Below are 24,496 nucleotides of genomic sequence, written 5' to 3'. Positions count from 1 at the left end.
TGTACCGCATCCGTCAAATTTGTGTCTGCATATACAAACTCACATTTTGAATATAATGTGTCTAATAATAATGGCATGATAAGAGGGATGGATTATAGAGCACAGAACAAACAAAGCTAGCGTAGGAAGGATCAAATTGATTAACTCCTATTAAAGTACACTTCGCTCAGACTAACGTATTAAACTAATGAATAAAAAGAGTCGCCCAACAAAAACAAAGATGAAAAATAAATTAGGTAAACGTACTGGCTCGTTTATCAGTTATTTTTAGGTAAAAGCAAGTAAAGGGAGATAATAATAATAATATAGTCTTCGTGTAGAATTACGTGCACAAAAAAATGTTACGTAACCAAGGTAAGAAATAAACATTCGTGCAAAAGTAAGTTGTGTCATGGTTGTCATTTACACGTCACGTCTGTCACAACAATATCCAGGCTCTACACGTGGCGTGTTGAATCGCATGCGAATGTAATATAAAGGTAATATATTAAAAGTACCTGAACTAAATTATGTTCCTGTTTTATTCCTTCCTTTTATTATTCTGTGAATATAAGCGATGCCTCCATAGTCCATACTTTTAACTTGTAGGTAGGTAGCGAAAGGTTGTCGCATTAATAGAGGTAGGATTTTTTACATATTTTTTTACAGAAACATTTTATCCATTAGAAATTGGTTGTATTCTTCAATTATAAATAGTATTTTAGTAGATACTCTTTTAAAAAAATTAATCCATCTTGTTTAAACCTTACCAAATAGGTAATCTACCACTCAGCTCACTCAAACAACGAAATTAACGGTACCATAAACTTAATTAAACTGAAACCATACTTAATGTTCATTTTACGCGTACGCTCGTAAAAACGGGCTTCATAAATAACGTCCAATAAATAAAACAAAAACGTATACATCCGAATAACTATTTCGTTGGAAATCATAAAAGTAATGGCAAATCGGATTATATCGGAAACGCGCATCAACTATGCATAGAGAGACTAAACTGATGTATAAGGCAATTTGAATAAATAAATAGCATCTGCAAGTGTTTAATATCGGTAAGTTCTAGCGGCTTACGATAATACAAAATCAATAACGTAAGCTCCCAATTAATCGGTACCTAAAGCGGCTTCACGTGGAAGTCGGCAGCGCTTTGTGTAACGTTTGTTAACGTGCTTGCGACGACGAAGAAAAACTCTAATTATTTATTCAAAAATAGCTTTCCCCGAACCTTCGCAGTTCACACGTGGCATATTAAATGCACGGGTGAAGGTTATTGCTTTAATGTTATTAATTAAATTCCGATAAAATCTCGAAGCTCAAAAGGTAATTACAAACACCGTATCCTTTTAAGTATCTGAAAATGGGAGCATAAAATATAATTGATATTCCAGAATTCACAACTGTTCTCATTGGTCTGTTCTCATTAATAAAGCTGAAAGAGATGAAAATTTGGTAGTGCGATTCATTTTAAGTATTTATACGTTATAAAAAATTTAATTCCTTTTTTATACACAACACGCTACCTACTAATTACATTTGACAATATTTCTCTTAAAAAATGGCCTATTACATAAAAATTCGCAAATTTTACATTTCAAGTAATGTATATTCACATTAAGAGCACATAACGGTGCATTTACATTAAAAAAGCTGCTCATTCTAACCCCACTGTGTCAAATTCTTTAGGTACAGGCGTGGAACATTATTTTTTTGATATAAATGCGTTCGAAAAGATTCTATGCAATGTTTTAATACTGAACAACACTGAATACGAGTTTTGGTTTACACTAAAAGATCACGAAATAATGCTCTTGCTCTATCTCCAGCTCTATGTTCGTTGTATGTAAATGCACCGTAAGAAGATATGATTGAACCTCCTCTTTAATTTCTCCATCAATATCAAATACATTATAAGTAACATTTATTTCATATCATGTGTCAAAGAAATAAATGCAAAAGTGTTAACGCTGGCAAATATGAAACATTGAATGCTTTCTTTTTTATTTTGTGTTTACATTTTAAAGCAAGTTAAATTCACTTTCCAGTGAATTAATAAAAAAAATCATATTTCTTAAATGATTTTAATTAAAAAGTAAAATTACATTATACGTGTTATTATGAGCACGATGCTTCACAATATGTTTTTATTCTAATATTATAATTTAAAGGAATAAAACGTTCTCACGAACGAAAGCACACCGTCAGCGCTTCACATTACATATAGCGTAGGGTTGCCACATAACTCCTCCCCCCGCAGATCCGCAACTATTTTAGGACATTGAGTGAAAATGTTGCGGCAGGATCAACTTCTGGGGCTGATGTTTTCTGTGTTTTCTGAATATTCATTTTCTTTGATTTGTAGCGACGATAGCACAGGAACATTGAAGTGGCCGCTGCGCTCAGTAGCTAAAGATGTAAAGTGGTATTGTCGTATGGTAGATGGAGTGCAGTCCCAAGGTTTTTTAGCGTTCTCGTCGGAATATTACTGATTGGTGCAATTAAAATTTTTGTAGGTGTATCTTTAATTTCATTATTAATATTTGTAATAGTGAGGTCGTCAGTACGTAGAGAGCAGTTTGTAGGTAACGTTGCTATGAAACTGCATTGGAGATGAAGCTATTCCTTACGCTTGCAGGATAATTTAACCTTTGTGAGATGAGGAAAAATAATGATGTAGTGACTGTCGTCCAATTTCTCCATTGCTGGCTTAGTTAATGTTAGGCAGGTGGATTCACAGTCGCTGGATATCTCTTGCGTGGTGATGAGTTTTGCAATACAGTCGGGTGAACTTCTTGTATGATGATTTAGGGTCGACTTCACATAGAAACCGATTGCTCTTCGATTGAACTTCGGGCATTCAGCCTCTATGTGCACATAAATATCTTTATTGGTTGCTATATAGGGATAGGGAGGTATGATGATATGATTTGTACGATTAAAGTGTGAGGAGTTATAATGGGGAATCTTAATATAATTACTATCCTATTTTTACTAAAGTATGATCCAGTGCGAATTATTCGCGGAGATCTACATTAATAATTTGTTCTGAATCGTAAAAGAAACGTAAAGTAACTAATATAATACTTAATATATCTATCCCTAACATAACATGGTGCGCTCGCCATGTACGCATAAAAGCTAAACTATCCTCTATATTTCTTATTACTAAAAGTAAATCATTAATATTATCGTCTAAGGAGTCTAGGAATTGCGCTAATTCTGTATAGAATCTAAACCATTTATCAATCTACGTTTTACACTGGTTTTAAAGCTTCTAACAAGGACGAAGCCTTATCCAATTTTTCGTTTAAATGTTGAACCCTAATTTTATATAGTAATAATGTACGGTTATAATAACTAATTGGTCGCATATTTTAATGAATTTTGTTAATACATGGGGGTTACCATCAAAATCTGGGACCACCCTTAAGCATTTAAAAATTTCTTCCGTGTCAAACGACATATTAAAACTATCAATACTTCTAATACTATCAACTAAACTATTTCTCGAGGACTGTTGGGTATTAACAGCCCTACCCCGGGATTTCCTAGGATGGAAAATCGTGAAGGTTTATTCTAAAATTAATATAGGAATATAATATAGGAAAGCAACACAATAAAATAATTCTGTGCAACTCACATTGACATGGTTTCTGTATCGATGGCTGGATACTGCTGATGTTCTGGATACTCGCTTGGGTTTTTAAAAAAACCGGTCGGCCGCGCGGGGCCTCGGAACCGATATTCATTTCGGATATCTTCCCGCGGGCGACCCGAGTATCCTACCGACTGCGCCAGTTAAATTCACTTTCCAGTGAATTAATAAAAAGAATCATATTTCTTAAATGATTTTAATTAAAAAGTAAAATTACATTATACGTGTTATTATGAGCACGATGCTTCACAATGTGTTTTTATTCTAATATTATAATTTAAAGGAATAAAACGTTCTCACGAACGAAAGCACACCGTCAGCGCTTCACATTACATATAGCGTAGGGTTGCCACATAACTAGCATTAAAATTTAAAATATTGGTATAAAGTGAAAACACAAAACATATTCACTCCATTGCTGAATTATATTATTATTCATAAATAAATAGTACAATATTCATAGATCTGGAAACATAGTTCGATTTTATAACTTTGAACCATACGTTGAAATGTGATAAATTTTCGATACTCTTAACAAGCTTCAGCGAGATGAAATAAATAAAAATATATAGGCCATTGTTCTAATCAATATACACTCGATCATATTAAATACATTAAAAGATAATCAATCCCTATTATAATACTTGAGAGAGAATTAATATGAAACCAATAACAATCAGCTTAGCAGGCGCTTAGAGACTATTACTAATAATACGTGTTTCTGTAAGATCATCGACCTACGCAATATCGGGAAAATCTCACAAGTCATTAGAGAAAAACACTCAGCAAATTTAACAACGATGGATTAGTAGCCATTTAGATAATTATACCGTTATAATTAAGCTCTACAGAACATTGGTTTGTAATCATTGTCGAATATTTGGTAACATGTTGAAGTTATTAAAAAATTATACACAACCTAAACAAATTTCAGTCAAAAATTTAGAAAGCATTATGTATTTTATAAAATTAAAGACAACTGAACACGGTGGCAGATTTGGACTCTTCATATAAATATACCTATTCCTTGGTAGTAATATGAGCTAGTAGGTACCTATAATCTACACGAGCAGGTATTTATCGGCTTATTGTTCACTCTGGTACCCTGAAGCGAGGCTAAATTGCTAGTACATAATAATGGTTACATCGAAGGAGGTACAGGGGTGCTTCCAACATATATCAACTGAATGTATTCAGTATGTTCCTAAATTTAAATCATAGAGGATGCTACATAATGTTTTTCATACAATTTATGAATAATCTATGATTCGAAATAAAATAATAATCAAACACTATATCCTTATATTGAGAAAATTGTATATTATGAAATGTGAATGTAAATAAATAAATAAATAAATCCTCAAATAGTTCATTACATAAAACTTAAGATTGTAAGATTTCCGTATCTATAATAGAATAAAATTTTAATTTTCCGCTAAGACGCCTATTTTATATTCAGATTGAAAGAAGAGCTGTGAAAAAAAGGTTTTAAAGGGAAAGTTTCGTAATAAAGTCGGCAAGGGGTTACACGACTCACTGGAGACCCGTTTTAATTCGAAAGTCTTCTGACTTACAAAAATTCACTTCAAAAACTTAGTTCGAATGAGTTTAGTCTGTTAGTAAGGTGAGAGAAAACCCTAGTTTCAACGCAGAAGAGGGAAAAGCCGTTGTGGAGCCTTTTGAAAATCGACACCTTGAGATTGCCAATACATCGTTGTTTTGAGAAAGTTTTACTTTCGTGCCCTATTATTGTTCATACAATGGATGTACGCTGTATTATTATTCTAAAACGCTGTTAGGAGCTATAGAAAAGATCTTAAATGTCGTTAATAAAAGGCTGGAAGCACCCTCGAGTTTCGCGACTACTGTCTAACAATTATGCCTCATAATTATTACGTTCAATTTAATCTGTGCGTCAAATGACTTTAATATTTGCTAACAAGCTCAAGTTGTCATTGGGATTTGGGAAGCCGAATAAAGGGTCTACGACCCTAGGATGAATGTTTGATGCTTAGTGAATAACAAACGACTGCGAATAGAGCGCTATCTGAATTGGAATACAGATTAGATATTCCACAACGAATTTGATGCAGTGACAATAGCAATAAATCACTAGTTCACATCACAAAAAGTGAAACTAGAAACTGCGAACACTAATTGAGACAAAGTTTTGTCACGCACCGTTAACTACGGTACATTCCCGTTTTACTGCGCATAAAATAACGGCCGATATTTTATGTGCTGCGGGGAGTTTAAGCGGTTTATTTTTTATCCTTTGGCGATTTTTATGTCGGACAGGTTTGATGCCGTACCGAGTGAGACATTAGATAAAAAATTTACTGATGCTTTTATATTTTCCGCATAATTTTTCATACATTTTTCGTAATTATCCACACTCCTTTTTTTCTATTTTTTTATATCCACATCCTTTGTGGTATGGCTACATTTAAAAATGTATAGCTTTAAAAGTTGTTTATTTATTTTTTTCCAACGAGTATCTAGCTAATGAGCCTGCAAATATTATAATATTGTAATAACTTAGATATTAATGACACATATAATCTCTACTAGGTCCTGAAATAAATTCTCATCCAAAGCTTAAGCATGTAAGAACAATGTAGAATAGTTTTTTGTTTAATAGAACAACGGAGGTCAGGTGTTGAGGGAAAACTATTACAAAAACGATACATTCCATCAGATAGGGCACGCATTGTGCGTAACACAAGGGAAACCATTTGCTAACAATACAGGCCTTAATCAGACACGCGATCTTATCTACACTGCTTTAACCATATCCGTGTTACCTGTGTCGATATTATAAGGAAATAGATTACCTGGTTATTTCTCATAACATTTTAACCCCAAAAAAAATTTTACCGGTTCATTTTTTACAAATCTGTCATATTTTTTTTATGTTACATCCAAAACAAGACAAGATTTGTTCAAATATTTCGCTAAACAAAAGGTAAAATTAAAGAAATAATGAAATGAACTCTTTCGTTGTCATTGTTGTTAAAACATTTTTACGGTGTCCAGATCATCCTTATTGAAATTTGAAAACATACTTAGTGTATAAGAAAAATAAATGCCTTTTCGTCCTTTCTAGAACGTTGTTTGGTTTCAGGTTAGCGACTGACGGTATAATATGTTGTGCAAAATAAAATCTTCCTGGAGCAGTTGTATGGCAGCGGGTAACTCTACCAAGCTGCAGCTTCGGATAAACTTATATTCATGAAACATGCACAATTTTGATAAAGTCAAAACTGTCTGAAAATCTTGTGACACCTTAATATGTTTAAAATTAGATGGAATTAAATTAACGACACGTTAATATTTATTACTTTGCGAAATAGAGCGTAATTTTTTAATTTACGAAATACACTGTACAATTGTTTCAGCTAAACTTAAATAGGATTGACAATTCATATAACTCCTTAATTTAGTAGCAGTCAATATCTGATGCTGAAAGCTTATCAATAAAGCTAAAATTGATTTTAATTAATGGATCTCCCTATCTATCGGAAAAATCTTAAAACTCCATGGTTTTATAAATAATTCACATAACGTTGGCGGTTACTAGAATTTTAAATACGCCATTATGCAACGGTTTAAAGTATTAAAATTACAGGCCGATACTCTGCAATTATAATCACATGAAGCCCGCTTAAACGATGTGTCGATTTTCACATATACGGGAATAATTTGCGGATCCAGGCTATTATTTACTATACACGGTAATTGCTGGTAATCCCACCTGATATTTGAGAAGCTGGCAGCCCTGTAGGCTCTTATTAGTGCTAATTATATAATATGTTGTTGTTACGCTAATGTTTCCTGTAAACAATACTGTTAATACCTTGTAACTACGATACTTTTCTTATAGTATAGCGATTGAATTTTACCAATGTTTATAGGAAAATTAGTTGGAGATAAAACAGTTTTTTTTATCCACGTACGCAATTTTCAAGTGAAATATAACCGTTTGAAACTGTTTTAAATAAGCTTTTAAATACTTTGCTAAAGTCTATTTGTAGCATATAGGTAACAAATTATCTAATACAATAGCATTTAGTACAATAAACTCCAGTAAAGTTAGAAGCGTCAAACAAGGGACGGTTAGCGTGTTCACTCGATGTTACATCACTATAGTAATTAACATAGTTTCAATTAACACTCATTATTCAAACATTAACTGCGCGGTAAATACTGTTCCAACGTGACTTCTACTTTATTTTAAGCACAGCTATTTTCATATATTACATACTAAGCTCATTTATGTTTACTTCTGTGTGACAAAACCGAACTCTGTACGTAAGTCCTTTAAATAAACAATATATTTTGCTGAACTTTTTTACCGTGGACTCATACAATTGTTTCATGTGACAATTGCTGAATAATTTTGGTAGGTAGGTAGCTGGTACCTACTATTGAAATGTTTGAATAGAAATTAAAGCCATTTGGATTCTAAACCTCATTTGAGGGACTCTACAATACTCGTACTTATAGACAACTGTTAAAGGTGTATAAATTTTAACAAATTTTAAATGTCTAATATTATAAATATCTATTAGAAAGAATAAATATATATTATCTACTATACTCGTGTATAAAGACAACTGTTAAAGATGTAAACATTTAGCATATTATAAATGTTAGTAGGTACCTACTAACATTTATACTTTGTCTAAATGTTTACAGAGTACCTACTCTCTAAAAATAAATATCTATGAAATACATCTTAATAGTTTACAAATTCTGAAGTATTAAATTGATGAGCCTCTTAACATAGAATAACATAATATTAACACTCTAAAACAATATAGCATCGTACCGTAAATAAGACTGTAAAGTTTACTTCATTCATACTCATTCATTTATCTTTGTCAGGTTAGCAATGCGGTACGAAAATACACGTTTAATTATGGTGCTCCATTTATACATTACTTTCGTACACTAAGCCCGAGCCACATCAAAGAAAATATACATCAATACGCTAACACTAAAAGTAATTTGATTCAGTCATTAACACCAGGAGTCGTTACACACAACTCAATTAATTATGCTGTTAACTTGCTTGCCGCTACAAAGCAATGTAATGGCGACATTATTCCATTATGGCTGGTGGGCCGATGTTAATAAGATTATTTGCAGTACTATAATCCACCGACAAACGCGCAAACAACAACCAAGATTTATTTAACACGTTTAAACGGACTGGAAGGCCGTGGAAATTAAAAAAAAATACATGAGTTATAAAATAGTAAATGTAACACGATCGCAGCTACAGCAATTCATTTCGATTACAACTAGATAATTACAAGTAGATTCAAACACTCTGCAAAAATAAGTAGACGCAAATCTCTATAATTACTATAAATAAAATCACTATGGTTTTCTAATTTGTCATTTAATCCATCATTTACATAAAAGTTCAATAAGATTTACATCAAAATCAAGAAAACTACCAGATAAACAGCCACTACAACGAATTTTTTCCGCCATTTATCCTGTAAATCATTTCCTGCTTTTCAAAGATTGATTTAGACCGAGTTTATATCGACAAATTGTGATAGATAGGTTGGTATCGGGATAAGTTGTCACTAACGACACACGAAGGGGATGATTTAATCGCGCCATTATCAGGCGTCAAGTCCAACAATACCACATTGTAATTACTTTGGATACCGCTGAGCACCGCGCAAGTCTTTAGATTACATGCGTAGGACATGTATGACAGATTCCAATTATAGAGTTTTTGTAAATGATTTACTGTAATAGGTATTTCATATTTTTGTTCTAAAGATCTAGGTCAAAGTCTTTAATCTCTGGATGGGAAATCTATGTCTAAAACGATAAATTGGATGTACATTATACGTACTTTCTATTTATTGTACCTGACTTATTATATTTTTAAATCAGAAATAAATATTGGTGGAAATGTTATTTCCATATGATTATGAGCAAAGCTTTTTTTTAGAAGAATAATCATTTTAATAGATTATTTCTGTAAGCTTATTATGCTTGAGCTATTTATCAAGTAGTCAAAGTAACAAAACAAAACTCACCTTGTATTGAAGCTTTTAAAAAATAACCATTTCCATTTCACCATATTCAGTATTCACGTATTCTCAAAACTCTAATTAATAATCCATGTTCTTCGGCAAATTCAACACCTCTTTCGGGCTTTCAATTATAATCAATCACAGTGTTAGTTGTTAATTAAAACCCTGTCTTGTGTACAGGGGAATGAGCGATGTCGATGAATGGATATCATAATGGATATTTTTGATTTAGGTGTACTTTTCAGTGTACGGTACCATCAATATGTTTAAAGAAAAACGACCAAAGTTAGCTTATACTTGCTGATATAGGAAGCGTTCTCTATAATAGTAGCCATTACTTTACATTCACTTAATATTCGAAGCTATAAAAAGCTATGGAAGACTATTAGATCTCCATATTCATTCAGAATTATGGAATCATAACGATCGAGTATTATTAGTAAAGTTGAAACAAACAAAAAATTATTATTTCTTCCACGTAAATTCAATTAAAAGAAGAAAAGCATGGAAGCAGCAGTTGATCATTTATTGTGTCAACAAATAAGCTAGTTCCGACAAGCCTTGTTTTCCAAGAAATAGTTATTATATAGCTTATCAAAGTACCTTAATGAAAACCGTGAATGATCAGCATTTAACCATCGAGAAGATTAATTAAACATTTTGGACTTCACATTTAAAATGAATCGCAACGACGCGACGTCTAATTCTATTTTCCGCCCTAGAAATTTGTAACAGTTGAGTCGCTTTTGAAACTGGTAGAAAACGACCAACATTTTCAACTTGAAAGGACTACTTCAAGTATACTCGTACTTGTTATTACAGCCATATAATCATTTAAATTAATTCACTCGAATGGTTTCCTGAGTACCTACTCATAAAGTCCAAATAAATACATTCGTGATTAGAAACTTTGAGAAACAGTTAACAAATTATGATTGAAATGTTTGAATAAACCAATAGGTATGATATTATTCCTACCTACCGGAATTAGGTATCACTTATTACCTGAATACTGCTGTGAAAATTAAAGCTTTGATTTACTATCACTAATTTCTTCAATGTGACCTTATTTTTATTATTGTTAACGAAGTTTCGAAAACATACGTCACGATCGATTCTGAAAGAAACGTTACCATATTAAATGATTGACTTGCGTTAATGATTAGCAACGCATTGGTTACAAGTGTGTTTACCGAGTTTGCCGTATTAATTGCAATGTGGTCGGTTAGCCGCAAATCAAACATGCTAATAGTGCTGTTGTCGTAGGTCGCGACAACCCGATTGCCGCTGCCGACGTTCTCGCCGCGGGCCGTGCTGATGTACAGCGCAGCGGTCGGCGGCGAAGGTGTTGCGCTGCAGCTGCGGGAGGCCACGCCGGCGGAGATCGATGCACGGCTCGACACGCGGCTCGATGCGCGGCTCGACGCGCGGCTCGACGCACGGCTCGATGAACGGTTCGCCATCGCGTGCCATGAGCCTGAGCTGCTAGCTGAGCTTCTACACGCCGCGGCGGATATAGGTGCGTACAGTTTTTAAGTAACTGAATGAAATGACTGTTATTTTTTTTTTCAAACTTCAGTTTCCAATTGATATGAAAAAAGATAAAACAACGTGAACGTCGTCTTAAACATCGTCGTCTGTATTGGCGATAAATATGTTGATATCCCATCATAACAACAAAAATGCAAATCATATCGGCAAATATACAACAATAGGGGCATTCCGAACAAACTTCTTGCAACAAGATTGGCATTCAGATGTCGGAGAGAAAATCAACTTGTTTTATTTCGTAGGGAAAGAATCATGACTTATTTCTACGAAGTTTCTACGCTTCGAAAGTCCGCCATTGGTGTTTTGAAATTCAAATATCGAATTTTGCATTCGAAACTGGCACAAACCATCGCTCCCGTTGGCTGGACACTACGCCATTGCCATTACTATTATGGCCGCCGGGACTGACGATCATTGCCGCAATTTAAAATAACGATATTTCTTTCAAAATTACCTTTAAAACGCTTGAACTTGTCTCTTTATAGTAATGTTTATTGGATTGTATATTTAAAACGCCTAAGCACGTTTATAATTCCTTCTTAGACTAAAATACACATATTGTGTAATGGGGTTTGGCTTTTTACTATTCTTTCACTGATTTATATTCTATAATTTAACGATCAATTAAGATTTATTATATTAAGACCAATTAGGCATTATTAATTTTATTTAGAACAATGTAAAAGCGTGATTCAAAGTCAACATACCGTGTTGGGTAGAAAAAGTTTTCGCATAGAAAGAGCCCCTTAAATCGTTTAAACAATAGAAACATAATCCACTTAACACAATGAAAAACTTAATCAGCTTCCGTTTCACTTCACAATTTTTATGAAAATTGACGTCTCGTTTATTCTAAGAGCGGAACAAAGAAAATACGTTCAAGATTTTAGCTTAATATTGTTTTATTAGGTATGTTTAAAATTATTTACTCGAAAGCATAATTCTATTTTATTTTATTTACCTTTGTGAACCTTTTTCGCGTTTGTTAATTTTTGATTTAGTCTATTAAGTTATATTTTTAAAGAAACAACACAAAATTCCATTAGCCACATAAGGTAAACTTTGTTACAAAGATTCAAAGAAGGTGTTAAAATTGCTGCTTACCAAAAAAGAGAGGCATTGCCAAGGCCACAATTCCAGAGCATACAAAGCTAACATTATTTTCCTAGAATAGTGGGAATTGGAAACGAGGGAAGGCCCCGTTTATTAGGCGCTCACGCTTGAGGCGCTACATCTCATCAACTTGTCAAAAATTCCCTCAAAACGCCTCCGTTCTACTTAAAAATGCTAACTCATGCAAACAAGCTACGAAGGCTTTTAATTGAATTATATCCCCTTAAACGAACGATGAAATATTTTGTGTTATATTACTAAAATGGGAACGATCGTTTCAATTTTGAAGTTGTTATTGGATAAAAATGATAATTATTGTGATCGGTGGATTACGATTTTATTTGAAGGTTAATTTGAATAATTTTTGACCTATTCTTTGCTCTGTCTGTTTTGTTTTATTCTGGGGTACATTTCAGTTCTTGCAAATCAAATTATAAGATACGTTTAGTAATTGATTTCTTTACATATTATGGCATTATTTTAAAGAGTAGATTTTTCTTTTAAACTAGGACTAAGTTAGACTATTTGTCATACGAAGAATTATCTAATCCTTTTGCGAGTATTCAATTAACATAAATAATCATAGACCATTTTGCCTTTATACATTTCAATGTTAAATCTTTTATTTAAAGCTTTAATATAATTATCGAAATTTTTCATGTACTTTGTCATCCAGCTCATGAATATAACATGATTTAGACGAAATTTGATTGAAATTTAAAACCTTCATTACACATACAAAGCGTATACTGCATTAATGATATAAAATAATCAAAACACTAATATAATTTTTGCATTCCAAGATACTCCCCGAGATTACCAAAGCTAGGCTCATAATTGACCCCGCATAAATCGCAAGAGGCTGCTTCTATTAAATTTTACGACAAACACGGACCCCTATATAACTTTGTTAATAAAGCTTACGATATATTGTAGACAGATGTTGGTGACTTTCTATCGAAGACGATACGCGATATGACTATTAATGTTCGAAACTAAATGCTGCGGTTTATCGCCATACAAATATACGAACTTGAAAATTGTAAGTTCTTGAGAAACTTTGATTGGTGTTTTGTTCGAGTTGATTATGAGTTGTTATACTTGTTGGAAAGTTACTTATGATAGTGGTAATAAAGGTTGACCATTTGTTAAATATAGGTACATTTTAATTTAGGTATAGAAATAAATAATATAAAAATCAGACTCCATCCCTATACCCTACCTATTTTTTGCTTATTTGATTAATTTGCTTTGATTTGCATAGTTATCAAAATTCTCCACTTATTTGAACTGAGCACAGTCGCTCGGCGCCAGCCGTGTGAGCTGTACGTGTTGTTTACGCGCAGGCGCTTAACGTCGTTACTCGTTTAAAATGTCTGACAATGCGTGTGCGATCGATCCATGCGGCGGTGTTTTTAACGAAGAATCGGGTGGTGAACTATTTGGTTTACACCCTAGGTCTGCGGTTTTGTCTTCTGATGAATCAATACATCGTAAACGGGTGAGAGATTATAGTGATTTAGACAATGATGATTTTATTGAGGTAAATAGAAAATCGAAGCGGTTAATTAAGAAGCAGTCGAAAAGAAATGCAGTAAACGACAATCAGGCAACGAACAATAGTTCGATTAATTCTCAAAGTTCGGATATAATATATGAGGTTACTTTGACGTCAAAAGATCAACTTCCTAAACAAATCGCCTTCGCAAAATTGTTAAGGGACTTGAACATTAAGAATATTGTAAGAATTAAATTTAAAAGTAATTATAAAGTATCGATTGCTTTTGGAGATAAAGAGAATGCTGACTTCTTAATACAATGCGAAGAGTTAATTAAAAGAGATTGGAGATGTTATAGAACTGATGAGCTGAAATTTTGTTATGGCATAGTGAGGCAAATAGATTTAGACACAAGTATAGAAGAGTTACAAAAGATTTTTGTATGTGAGAGTGAGATAGCCTCTTTGCGGCGTTTACGTCGTCAAAATAGTGAAGGGATATGGGTTGACAGTGAAACTATTCGCATTTGTTTTAAGAGTACCGCTATACCGCCTTATGTTTCTGCATACGGTTGTCGTTTTATAGTGGAACCGTTATACATTCCCAGTCTCGCAGTGTGCGAATTGCTGGCGCTTTAGTCATTTGAAAAAATTCTGTCCACATAAAAAAAGTGTGTGCCCTAAGTGTGGTCTTAACCACGAGAATTGTGACACAAGATTTTTCAAATGTGTAAATTGTGGCGGTCCACATATGGCGATTGAAAGAAGTAAATGTCCGGAATTTAAAAAAGAAAAAGAGTTAAGATGTATAATGAGCGCGGAGAACTGTTCATATAAAAAAGCATTGATGTTGTATACAGAGAAGATGAAAACAGAATCTTTAGGAAGTCAGAATACAATAGTGGAGAATACAAGTATAATTATACCGAATGATATGGGTGTCGATAGGAATGTTGGAACTTACAGTGGAGCGGTATTAAACCAGAATAAAAAACATATAGATAAGGGATACACAAACGATCAATTTTTAAATAAGGAGTCGGAGAACATTTCAGTGAAAGAGGGACAAGAAGTTAGAAAAAAAGTGAAAAATAAACCCAAGAAAAACCGTGATGATAGAGAGGTAACTGTAGATCAGGAAATAAGTGAGTGTAATGGAGAAGATTCTGAACCCAGAGAGAAGCATAACTTTAGTTTTATTAGGTTACTTAATAGATTAAGAGACATTATTTTATCAAGAAAAATGCTGAGCGAGAAATTCACGGACGTGTTAAGCGTAATGTTTGAGGAGTGCTACCCATTGGTAGCGGATTTATTTAGAAGGGGAGAATTCTTCTCTAATCTTCTATCTATTTTCGGTCATGGATAGCGTTCCTGTTAAGCAGCGCTTCATTAACATAGTCCAGTGGAATTCGCAAAGCATCAAACCAAAATTGCTAGAGTTAGAATGTTTGTTAATACAGAATAAGATATATATAGCCATCTTAAGCGAGACTTGGTTGAATGAGGAAATAAATATAAATATGACTAATTATAATATGCATAGAAAGGATAGAATTGATTCATACGGGGGGGTAGCAATTTTAATTCACAAATCAATCATAACTGAAGTAAATCATGTTAACATTAATAATCCTGGAATAGAAGCAGTAGCCGTAAAAGTACTAAATTGTAAATTTATTAAAAATATAGTTTCCATTTATTGTCCGTCATCAGTTAGAACAACTCAATCAGATTGGGATGAACTTTTTTCTTTGTATAGATATAAAACCATAATAGCCGGAGACTTTAACGCGCATCATACAAATTGGTCTTCTAAAAGTGATGTTAGGGGTACTCAGGTGTTAGACGCTTCACTAGATAATGACTTTATTGCTATGAATACAGGAACCGCAACTAGAGTTAAATTGGTTAATAACCTTGTACAAGAGACTTCTCCGGATATTACATTTGTTACGTCTGACGTTATTGCAAATTTTACATGGGGTGTAATGAATGAAAATCTCGGTAGTGACCACATGATAATTAAAGTTTCTGTAAATTTTGAGGATGTTAGCCACTTTGTCAAAAAGAGAAATTTTAAAAAAGCTAATTGGGCAGATTTTTCTAGGACTCTTGAACTCTCGTTACTAGAATATAGTATAGAATTTGAAAGTATTCAAGCTGCTTACGATAGATTTGTTGAAATGATCAATGAAGCTGCTGACAAACATATTCCATTTGTAAAAGTAAGCATTGACCCAGAGAATAAATTCAAGCCTAAGTCATACTGGAACCCATTTCTGTCTCATTTAGTTGCCCAACGTAGATTAGCTCTAGGCATATTTCGACGAAATCCGACTCCACATAATCTTACAATATTGGAAAGTAAAAATGAATTATTTAAATCTGAATTAAGAAAAGCTAGGTCTATTGATTGGCAGAAATTTTGCGATTCTATTAACGAAAGTACTACGTTATCAGATATGTGGCATAAAATTAAATGGGTCAAAGGTAGTCGGAATTCCCGATTTAGGGCTCCGACTCGTGATTTACAAGAATTATTATGTAAATTAGCTCCTGATTTTGTCAAAGCACGTAAGCCGAGATTTTCATCGGTAAATAATTTACTTGATTCATCTTTCAGTTTAGAAGAGTTAGAGGTGTGCCTCAAAAAGAAAGACACATGTCCAGGAAATGATAGTATTACTTATTCTATGATATTTAATCTCCCGAAAATAGGTAAACGCCATTTGCTTAAAATTTTTAACGATATATTCGATACTGGCTATATTCCTAAACAATGGAGGGATATAAAAATTGTACCTATACCTAAGTTAAATTCAAATTTAAGTAGTGAAGTCAAATTGAGGCCTATTTCCTTAATATCGTGTATATGTAAGATATTTCATAATATGATTGGTAAAAGATTAGAATGGTATGTGGAAAGAAATGGTATTTTGTCTGTTCATACAACAGGGTTTAGAAAATCACGTTCTTGTCTAGACTCAGTAGCTTGCCTTGTCTCGTCAATTCAGATTGGCCTTACTAAAAATATACCGACGTTGGCTTGTTTCATTGATGTAGAAGGGGCGTATAACAATGTTCTTACTGAAGCCGTAGTTAAAAAATTAGACCTTTTGAATGTGGGTTATAAAATGTGCAATTATTTTTGGGAGTTTTTAATTGAGAGACATCTTATAATTAATAATTCTAATTCCTGTAATGATGATAGTAATAGTAGTAGTAGAAGTAATATTTTGGTTAGGTGGGCGTCTAACGGTTTGTGCCAAGGCGATCCAATATCTCCTCTTCTTTTTAATTTGGTTACTGCTGAGATTAGTAAAACCATTAGTGTAGGAATAGGTCAGTACGCTGACGATTTTGTAATATATTCGAGTAATCCCGTTATTAATAATAGCGTTCAGGATATTCAAAATGTATTAAATACTTTAGTATCTTTACTTTATGATATAGGTTTACAGGTATCGGTAGATAAAACTAATTTTTGTCTATTTAGCAGGGGACGAAGACAACATAATATAACTCTTAAAATCAATAATTTAGATTTAAAATATAATGAAAATATTAGATATTTGGGTGTTTGGTTGGATCGCTCTTTACGTTGGGGTAGGCACATAAATGAAGTCTGCGGAAAAACTCAAAAATTCATCAATATTTTGAAAGTCTTAGCTGGTAGCGGATGGGGAGCTCATCCTAAGCACTTAAGAAGGCTATATATAAGTATCATTAGGAGTAGAATTGATTTTGGCAGCTTTTTATACGACAACAGTGCACAATGTCATGTTTCTAAACTTGATAAAATACAAAATCAAGCGTTAAGAATAATTGGTGGCTTTATTAAATCCACGCCAGTGCACGTAATGGAGAGTGAAATTTGTATACCTCCGCTAGCTATACGTCGAAAATATTTAGCTTACAAATATTGTCTTAAAGCCAAATCTTTTTGTAATAATCCCGCTACTATTCTTTTGGACAAGCTCGGTGCTCTTTGTACGAATAATTATTGGTCTAGAAAAAAGCAGCCACTGTTGGCGTCAACTTACATAGAAATTAAAGATGAGAGGCTTTTTACCTCTCCCACTTTAGAATTGTTTCGGTTTAAAAATTGGGTCCCTGGTGTAAATATTAAAGAATATATATGTGATTACTTGGATTGTATACGGGATTCAAAAAAAAATTATAATTTGCTGGTTTTAAAAAATGAAGTTGTTCGTGAAATTGATATTAAGTATAGTCATTGTTTTAAAATATTTACGGATGGATCAAAGGGCACCGGGCTGCCCTCTGGTTGTGCTTATATCGACGTTACTTCTAAAGTAGAAGATTGTTATAAAAATTCGTCGCCTGTTTGTATTATGACTCTTGAGTTGTTTGCTATATCAGCTGCTTTATCCAATATTTTATATAATTATAAGGCACAAGATAGTGTTGTAATACTAAGTGATAGCAAAAGCGGTATACAACATTTATTACATTGTTTGAATGGGACTTTTAGAGGCTATCCTATTGCATACGTTATCATAAGCAAGTTTATTAAGGCAATTGAGAATAGTATAAATTTAAAACTACAGTGGATACCTTCCCATATTGGCTTAGCAGGGAATGAGGAGGCTGATCGTTTGGCAAAAGCAGCAATCAGTGAGGGTTCGGAGATTTATATTCTTCCGAATCACTCTGAACTTTTACCTAAATTTAAATTTTTATGTTTGGAGCAGTGGCGCGAGTACTTTGATCTCCGCTCAAAAACAAAGGGTATTTGGTACAAAATTATTCAAAGTCAGCCTCATCGTTCACCTTGGTTTGTTGGTAATATACCGCGCAATATTGTTGTGTTGGCACATAGGTTGCGTTCCGGTCACATGCCATTAGGAGCTTTTGCACACATGATGGGCAAAATAGAGTCCCCTTTGTGTTTAATTTGTGGAAAGACCGAGGACGTGCATCATGTGCTTGTGGAGTGTGTCCGGAACGAGACGAAGCGGGTGGAAGTCTTGCAAAAGTTGGATGCTTCACGGGCCAATATGGGAATTTTCTGTGGTTTTTTATCCAACCCTTCCTCGGAGGAGGCAGGGTTGGTGTATGGCATGGTGGGAGATTTTCTTGCAACTTATAGCGCTAGCTCCTAGGAGTTCTCATTGTTTTAGTTAGAAATGTTAATTGTTATGTGTCTAGTTTGTAAGTGTTTGTTGCAATGGGGCTGCCATGAACATTTGTTCAAAAGCCCAGAAATATATGATTAAAAAAAAAAAAAATTTGAACTGAGTCAGCATCAGTAGATATATTATTTAAGAATTGAACAGGTACATTTTCTGAATAATAAATATTATATATTAGAAATCCCTTTTATAAATTTGATAAAAACTACAATAACTATTTTTTATACAGTAAAATTGCAATTTGCATATCTTTTGCACTGGCAACTTCTGCACGATACAGATAAAAACAAATTGTTGGCAAAAGTTTGTAGTGAAATAAAAGCCGCATACACTGTGCGCATACACAATGATAGGATATTCAAGAACAAGCCAACTACTACACGTAGAAGTTTCGTCTTAAATACTTTATAATATAATCCAGCTATTTCAAACGGATTTTTATAATAGGTATATTAAGTACCTAATCTCTAATTTTTGGGAGCTTTGACGAAGAAATCCATACTAATATTATTATAAATGTGAAAGTAACTCTGTCTGTCTGTTACTCAATCACGCCTTAACTACTGAACAAAATTGCATGAAATTTAAATATGAAAAGGACATAGGATAGGTTTTATCCCGGAAATCCCACGGGAACGGGAACTATGCGGGTTTTTCTTTGACTACGCGGGCGATGCCGCGGGTGGAAAGCTAGTAAAGATATAACTTTAAAATTTAAAATTCTTTTTAGTCGGAAATCATTATGATTGCAAATACGAAACATCAGTTATATGAAAAACTTATAAAATACCACATTAAATTCACATTTGTGCTTATTCAACTAGATGATTAATTTATCGCGATTATACATGAGCCATTAATCTAATCAAAAAATACAGTCTCGTTTATTAGACAACAAAACTTCAAAGCTATCAAATGTCATAATTGTCCCCTACAGAAACGGCGGGGTTTTCATACTGAATGGGATAAAGTAATGAGGACCCTCTTATATATAAAGCGTATTTTGATGTAACTGTAATGAGCTCGGTTGATCTTTTTGAATTATTTTTTACGGATTACTTATACTTAATTTAATTTAAATGCGAAGTATCTTAAAGTGTACTTAAGACGGCTCTTGCGTTAAAAGGCATTTTAGAGCGTTGAAAAAGTTTTTTTATAGTTTAGTGTTAAAAATCTCTAAATACAAATTACATTTTGCTGAATGTATTTGATTAAAGGGTCGGAGGTTTTTGTTTTTTTTTTTAATAGATATAGGCCTATCTTTATTGTGTCTCGCCTCGATTGAAATTAAACTTTGAACCAGTTATAAAAAACACTAATCTAAGACAAATTACCTTTAAAACTTTAATTATATTGTCTTCTAATAATATATTTCGGTAGCAAACTGAGTTAATGAGAAAAAAGAAAACAAAAGGAAAGTATTCAATTTAAATAACAGGTCTGTACTGTTTTCTGATGTCACCATTTAAAATGTTAAGTCAAGATAATAGAGCCGGGGGGACAACGAAAAAAGAATTTATATATTTTATCTCAATTACCTTCGAATATCTTATGTAAGATCTGTGGAACTTTTAACGGATTAATTAAGTTACGTAAAACGGAGATACTTTGAATCTGGTTCCTGGGAACTAAAGGAAAAGTTGTATGGACGTCTTGAGTAAGTACCTGCAACGTAGAAATAACTTTGAATACAACTAAAGATCTCGAAACTGCAATCGCAACCCGCGATGAATAGATAAAACTTGAGCGAAACGTTATTCAGAAACGGAGCCAATAACATTTACAGCTACTTTTTGTTGCAACTTTAGCAACAGAGATGACAATATTTCCAACAACTGTTTACCATCCGTTTGATATCTTTCCGATATATAACTGAATGTGAAACTTTGAAAACATAGATTTCATTATTGACTCTTTATTACTTGGGCGTAAGTTTAAATTCACCCACCAATTCTCAAAATTGAATCTCGCATAGCTTTAGTAACTTGAACAACAAATTTTAATATTAACTTTTCACATATATATCTTTTCATAGATATATGTTAGGTATTGTCACTTGTATAAATAGGCTTATGTACACAAGCGCAATACTTTAAAGTGACGTTAACAAGAATTACAAAGGGTTCCAGTTGTATTATTTTCTGTTCTAAAGAAATTGTTTGCAAGCTTGCTCAAAGACAAAAATTAATTAAATACACCGTTAAAATAAATAAAAGCTGTCTGTAATTAAACAGGGTCTTGAACGGAAAAGCTAAGTGCGTCTCGTTTATAGACCATTTTTTACCACGTCTGGGACAAAAGGGGCGACTTTTTGTCGTAATAAAAGAGTGGCTTAGAGTTTTTAATATAATAACGTGGAAAGGAAGAAGCATTCAGCCAACTGTCGAAGGAAAATGCGGCGCTATAAAATTGCAAATGAAGTAATATCATGCCCCACTTGACTTAGTGGCCAAAACTTAGAAATTGCCAGAACAGACGAGGACACAACACTGGTACAAATTCGCAACCGCTATTTACCCAGTGTCATTTAATTAAGCTGAATAAACCGAGTAAGCGAATAAAACCGTCGAGTCTCTGGGACAGTTTGTAATTAATGTTGACCGTCCCTCGATCTCAACTATCCCTTACTATCTCTGTCAAATTATTTGTATTTTAATATCATTTTCATATGTTACATACTTTGTTCTTGGATCTTGCAAGCTTTAAAGTAACGGAAGAGAGAAATTATGGCTAACGTTTATTTATATACTTAGTGTATGAAAAACAAGCGTAAGAAATAGATTACCTAGTACCTATCGTTGCAGAATTAATCTTACTATTTGGCGCTAACGATACTATCCCAACAGGATCCTCACTATTCGAATGTCAGTTTTCCAGTTTTTAATTTTGATTAAAAGCTATCTTTTTCAGTTTTGTTTTATTGTTATTATCAAAATACGGTCAGGATCAATCGTTTGCATTAAATTTTAACTCTAAATAATATTTAAAACATACCAAATTGGCCAATTATATCTATTTGTAATCATAGATAGAATCACAGAAGATAGCTAGCTTATTTTGCATTTACATAATTTTCCGTCGTACAAAGATTCAAGAGACATCGATGAAGAGACTTCATACAGCAAGCAAGAAATACATTTTCTTAGATTCGCTTAGATCTTATCCTTATCAAAAAGGAGATAAAAGGGTAAAATACACAATATAGACTGGGTTCTTTGTACAATATTAGATTTATTAGCTTTGATTTATTTAATATTATTCTTGTTATCTTTCTATTGAAACGAAAAGGTTTGAAAACCTTCATTTAATGAATTAATTGAAAACATTATTAACTAGTGGCTTCGCCCGTGGTACATATTTCGCAATCAAAGGTAGCCTATGTCCTCTCTCGGGTATCAAAATATCTCCACACCAAATTTCATGCAAATTGGTTCAGTAGTTTAGGCGTGATTGAGTAACAGACAGACAGACAGAGTTACTTTCGCATTTATAATATTCATGTCAAACGTTACAACATATAATTTACAACTGAAGAAAGTAAACTGCCCAGTCGAGATTAGGGATATTTTTATATATATTTAGTTTTGTATTTTTCTTCTCCTAAAAAAAAAATAAAATCTAGTAAAAACATGAAAAAAATTAAAAAATTGACGGCGATCTTAGCTTTTTCAGTTTTCATGGTAATGGAGCATTAATTAGTATTCCAAAGTAAGTGCAAAGTTAGCTGGGTCAGCTACTTAGTTAAAAATAAATAATAAATATGGAAATAAACTTATGTTCAAAATTAAGTACTTACATTAGACATTAACAAACAGTCAAAGATCGCAGAGGCTACTCCAAGCTTACATAATTAGGAAAGTAGCCTGAGGCGGGACTAAGAAAATTGCTCAAATACCATAAATAATTTATAGGGATTTGAAGGAGCACAAGAAGTTTCGAGAGCTTTTCGGTACCGCGAGCCTCTCGTTCAATGCCTTGTCAGAGTAATTATTACGCAATTTAATTTGAGCAAGAGCGATAGCTCACAGGCTACATGGCTGGTATGGCCTGATTCTTGAAGTGTTCTTCGATGGGAGTTAAACGGTGGTCAATTATTGGGAAGTGGATTGAAAATAAAGATAAAAAAACAATTATTATGTAAATAAACAGGGACACTTCAAAACCATGGCAGTTACCATGATGTCTTAAAGTAGTATAGTTACCATTGTGGGAAAATGATAGCGATCTATAACACGCTATCATGTTTCCACACTCTAAGAAGAAAGTAAAAAATATATAAAAAAAGTCAAAATAATATTAAAATTGTAAGGGATAGTTAAGGTCGAGGAAACGATACTACTTTAAGACATTATGGTACAGGAGCAGCAATTGTTTATTACAAGAGATATTCCCAACATTATGTACGTATACATAATGCTAGCGTCTTGAACCTGACTAGCGTCTTGTTTGTCAGAAGGCGAGCACGACGGTCTGACGGCACTGCTGGGGGCTGCGTCTCCGGACCTGGCATTGGCGTCTGACGCGTCTGACAGCCTTCCCTTGCCAGACAATGATCGAGGTGAGTGATGTGTTGACGTGAGGATTATAAATGTGTAATGGATATAGAACCTTATGGACTTTATAAGGTATAATACGAAAATTAGTTTATTTATTTATTTATTTTATTTATTTGACACTTCATTACACACATTGTTTTTATAAAATATAAAAGTATATACCTAATAAGTCACAATGTTACAGCTTAATATGTGTAACGGGGCGGCCTTATCACTTCAGAGTGATCTCTACCAGGCGACCCCTTAGGCAAAGAACAAGTGTTTGCTGTATAAAGGGAGGCATCAAAATCTTATTTTAAAAACTAAACAATATTTTACAAACATACATATTACTTAATAATAACATAATAATATATACCTACTAAATGATAAACATACACATATAAAAATATAGTTAATAGTTATTAATTACTTAAAGTATTAAGGTCACTACTCAGAGCCATTTATTTAGTCAAATGTTACTATTTTTATTAACAGTCTTGGTAAATATAAACAATTATTCTCTAATAAAATTTTCGTAGTTAAATAATAGTTTATATTTAGCAGCAATATTAATTATTATTACTTAAACTTATACTTATACTTTTAAATAAATTATTACTTAAAAGTCTCGCAATAATCAATCGTTTTATTAACTAAATTAATGTAATAAAAAATAACCAATCTTGATAACTAATAAGCGGTCAAATTACATCAACAATATTGCTCTGGCATGATCATACTGTCGAAATTCATTTATCACCCGCAATAACTGGTTTATATCAAAGTTATCAGCATCGTCATGTAACTTGATGAAACTCCGTATGTTACGTAGTTAAACTATTGTAATTTAATAGAATGGCCCCTGCAACCAATGGCTATGGACGGTCTCCCTTTCTTGACGGGGCACAATAAGGTGTCATCAT

The 24,496-nt window shown here is 33.1% G+C and overlaps 1 protein-coding gene across 6 annotated transcripts in view; it reads left to right on the top strand.

Annotated features, from left to right (window-relative positions):
- The window catches only part of LOC123699578, a 159,789-nt gene that overhangs the window by 89,992 nt on the left and 45,301 nt on the right, over positions 1-24,496 (top strand). For 4 of the 6 annotated variants that reach the window (XM_045646558.1, XM_045646556.1, XM_045646553.1 and 1 more), the window contains 2 exons: positions 10,981-11,233; positions 23,489-23,593. In XM_045646558.1, the coding sequence (XP_045502514.1) occupies positions 10,981-11,233; positions 23,489-23,593 (358 nt within the window). The remainder of the gene's footprint in view (positions 1-10,980; positions 11,234-23,488; positions 23,594-24,496) is intronic. The other 2 variants (XM_045646555.1, XM_045646559.1) reach the window with 2 other exon arrangements.

The sequence above is a fragment of the Colias croceus genome, chromosome 18 (genome assembly GCF_905220415.1).
Source record: "Colias croceus chromosome 18, ilColCroc2.1".
NCBI lineage: Eukaryota > Metazoa > Arthropoda > Insecta > Lepidoptera > Pieridae > Colias > Colias croceus.
The sequence above is the reverse complement of the archived record's forward strand: the minus strand, read 5'-3'. Positions and strand labels throughout refer to the sequence as shown.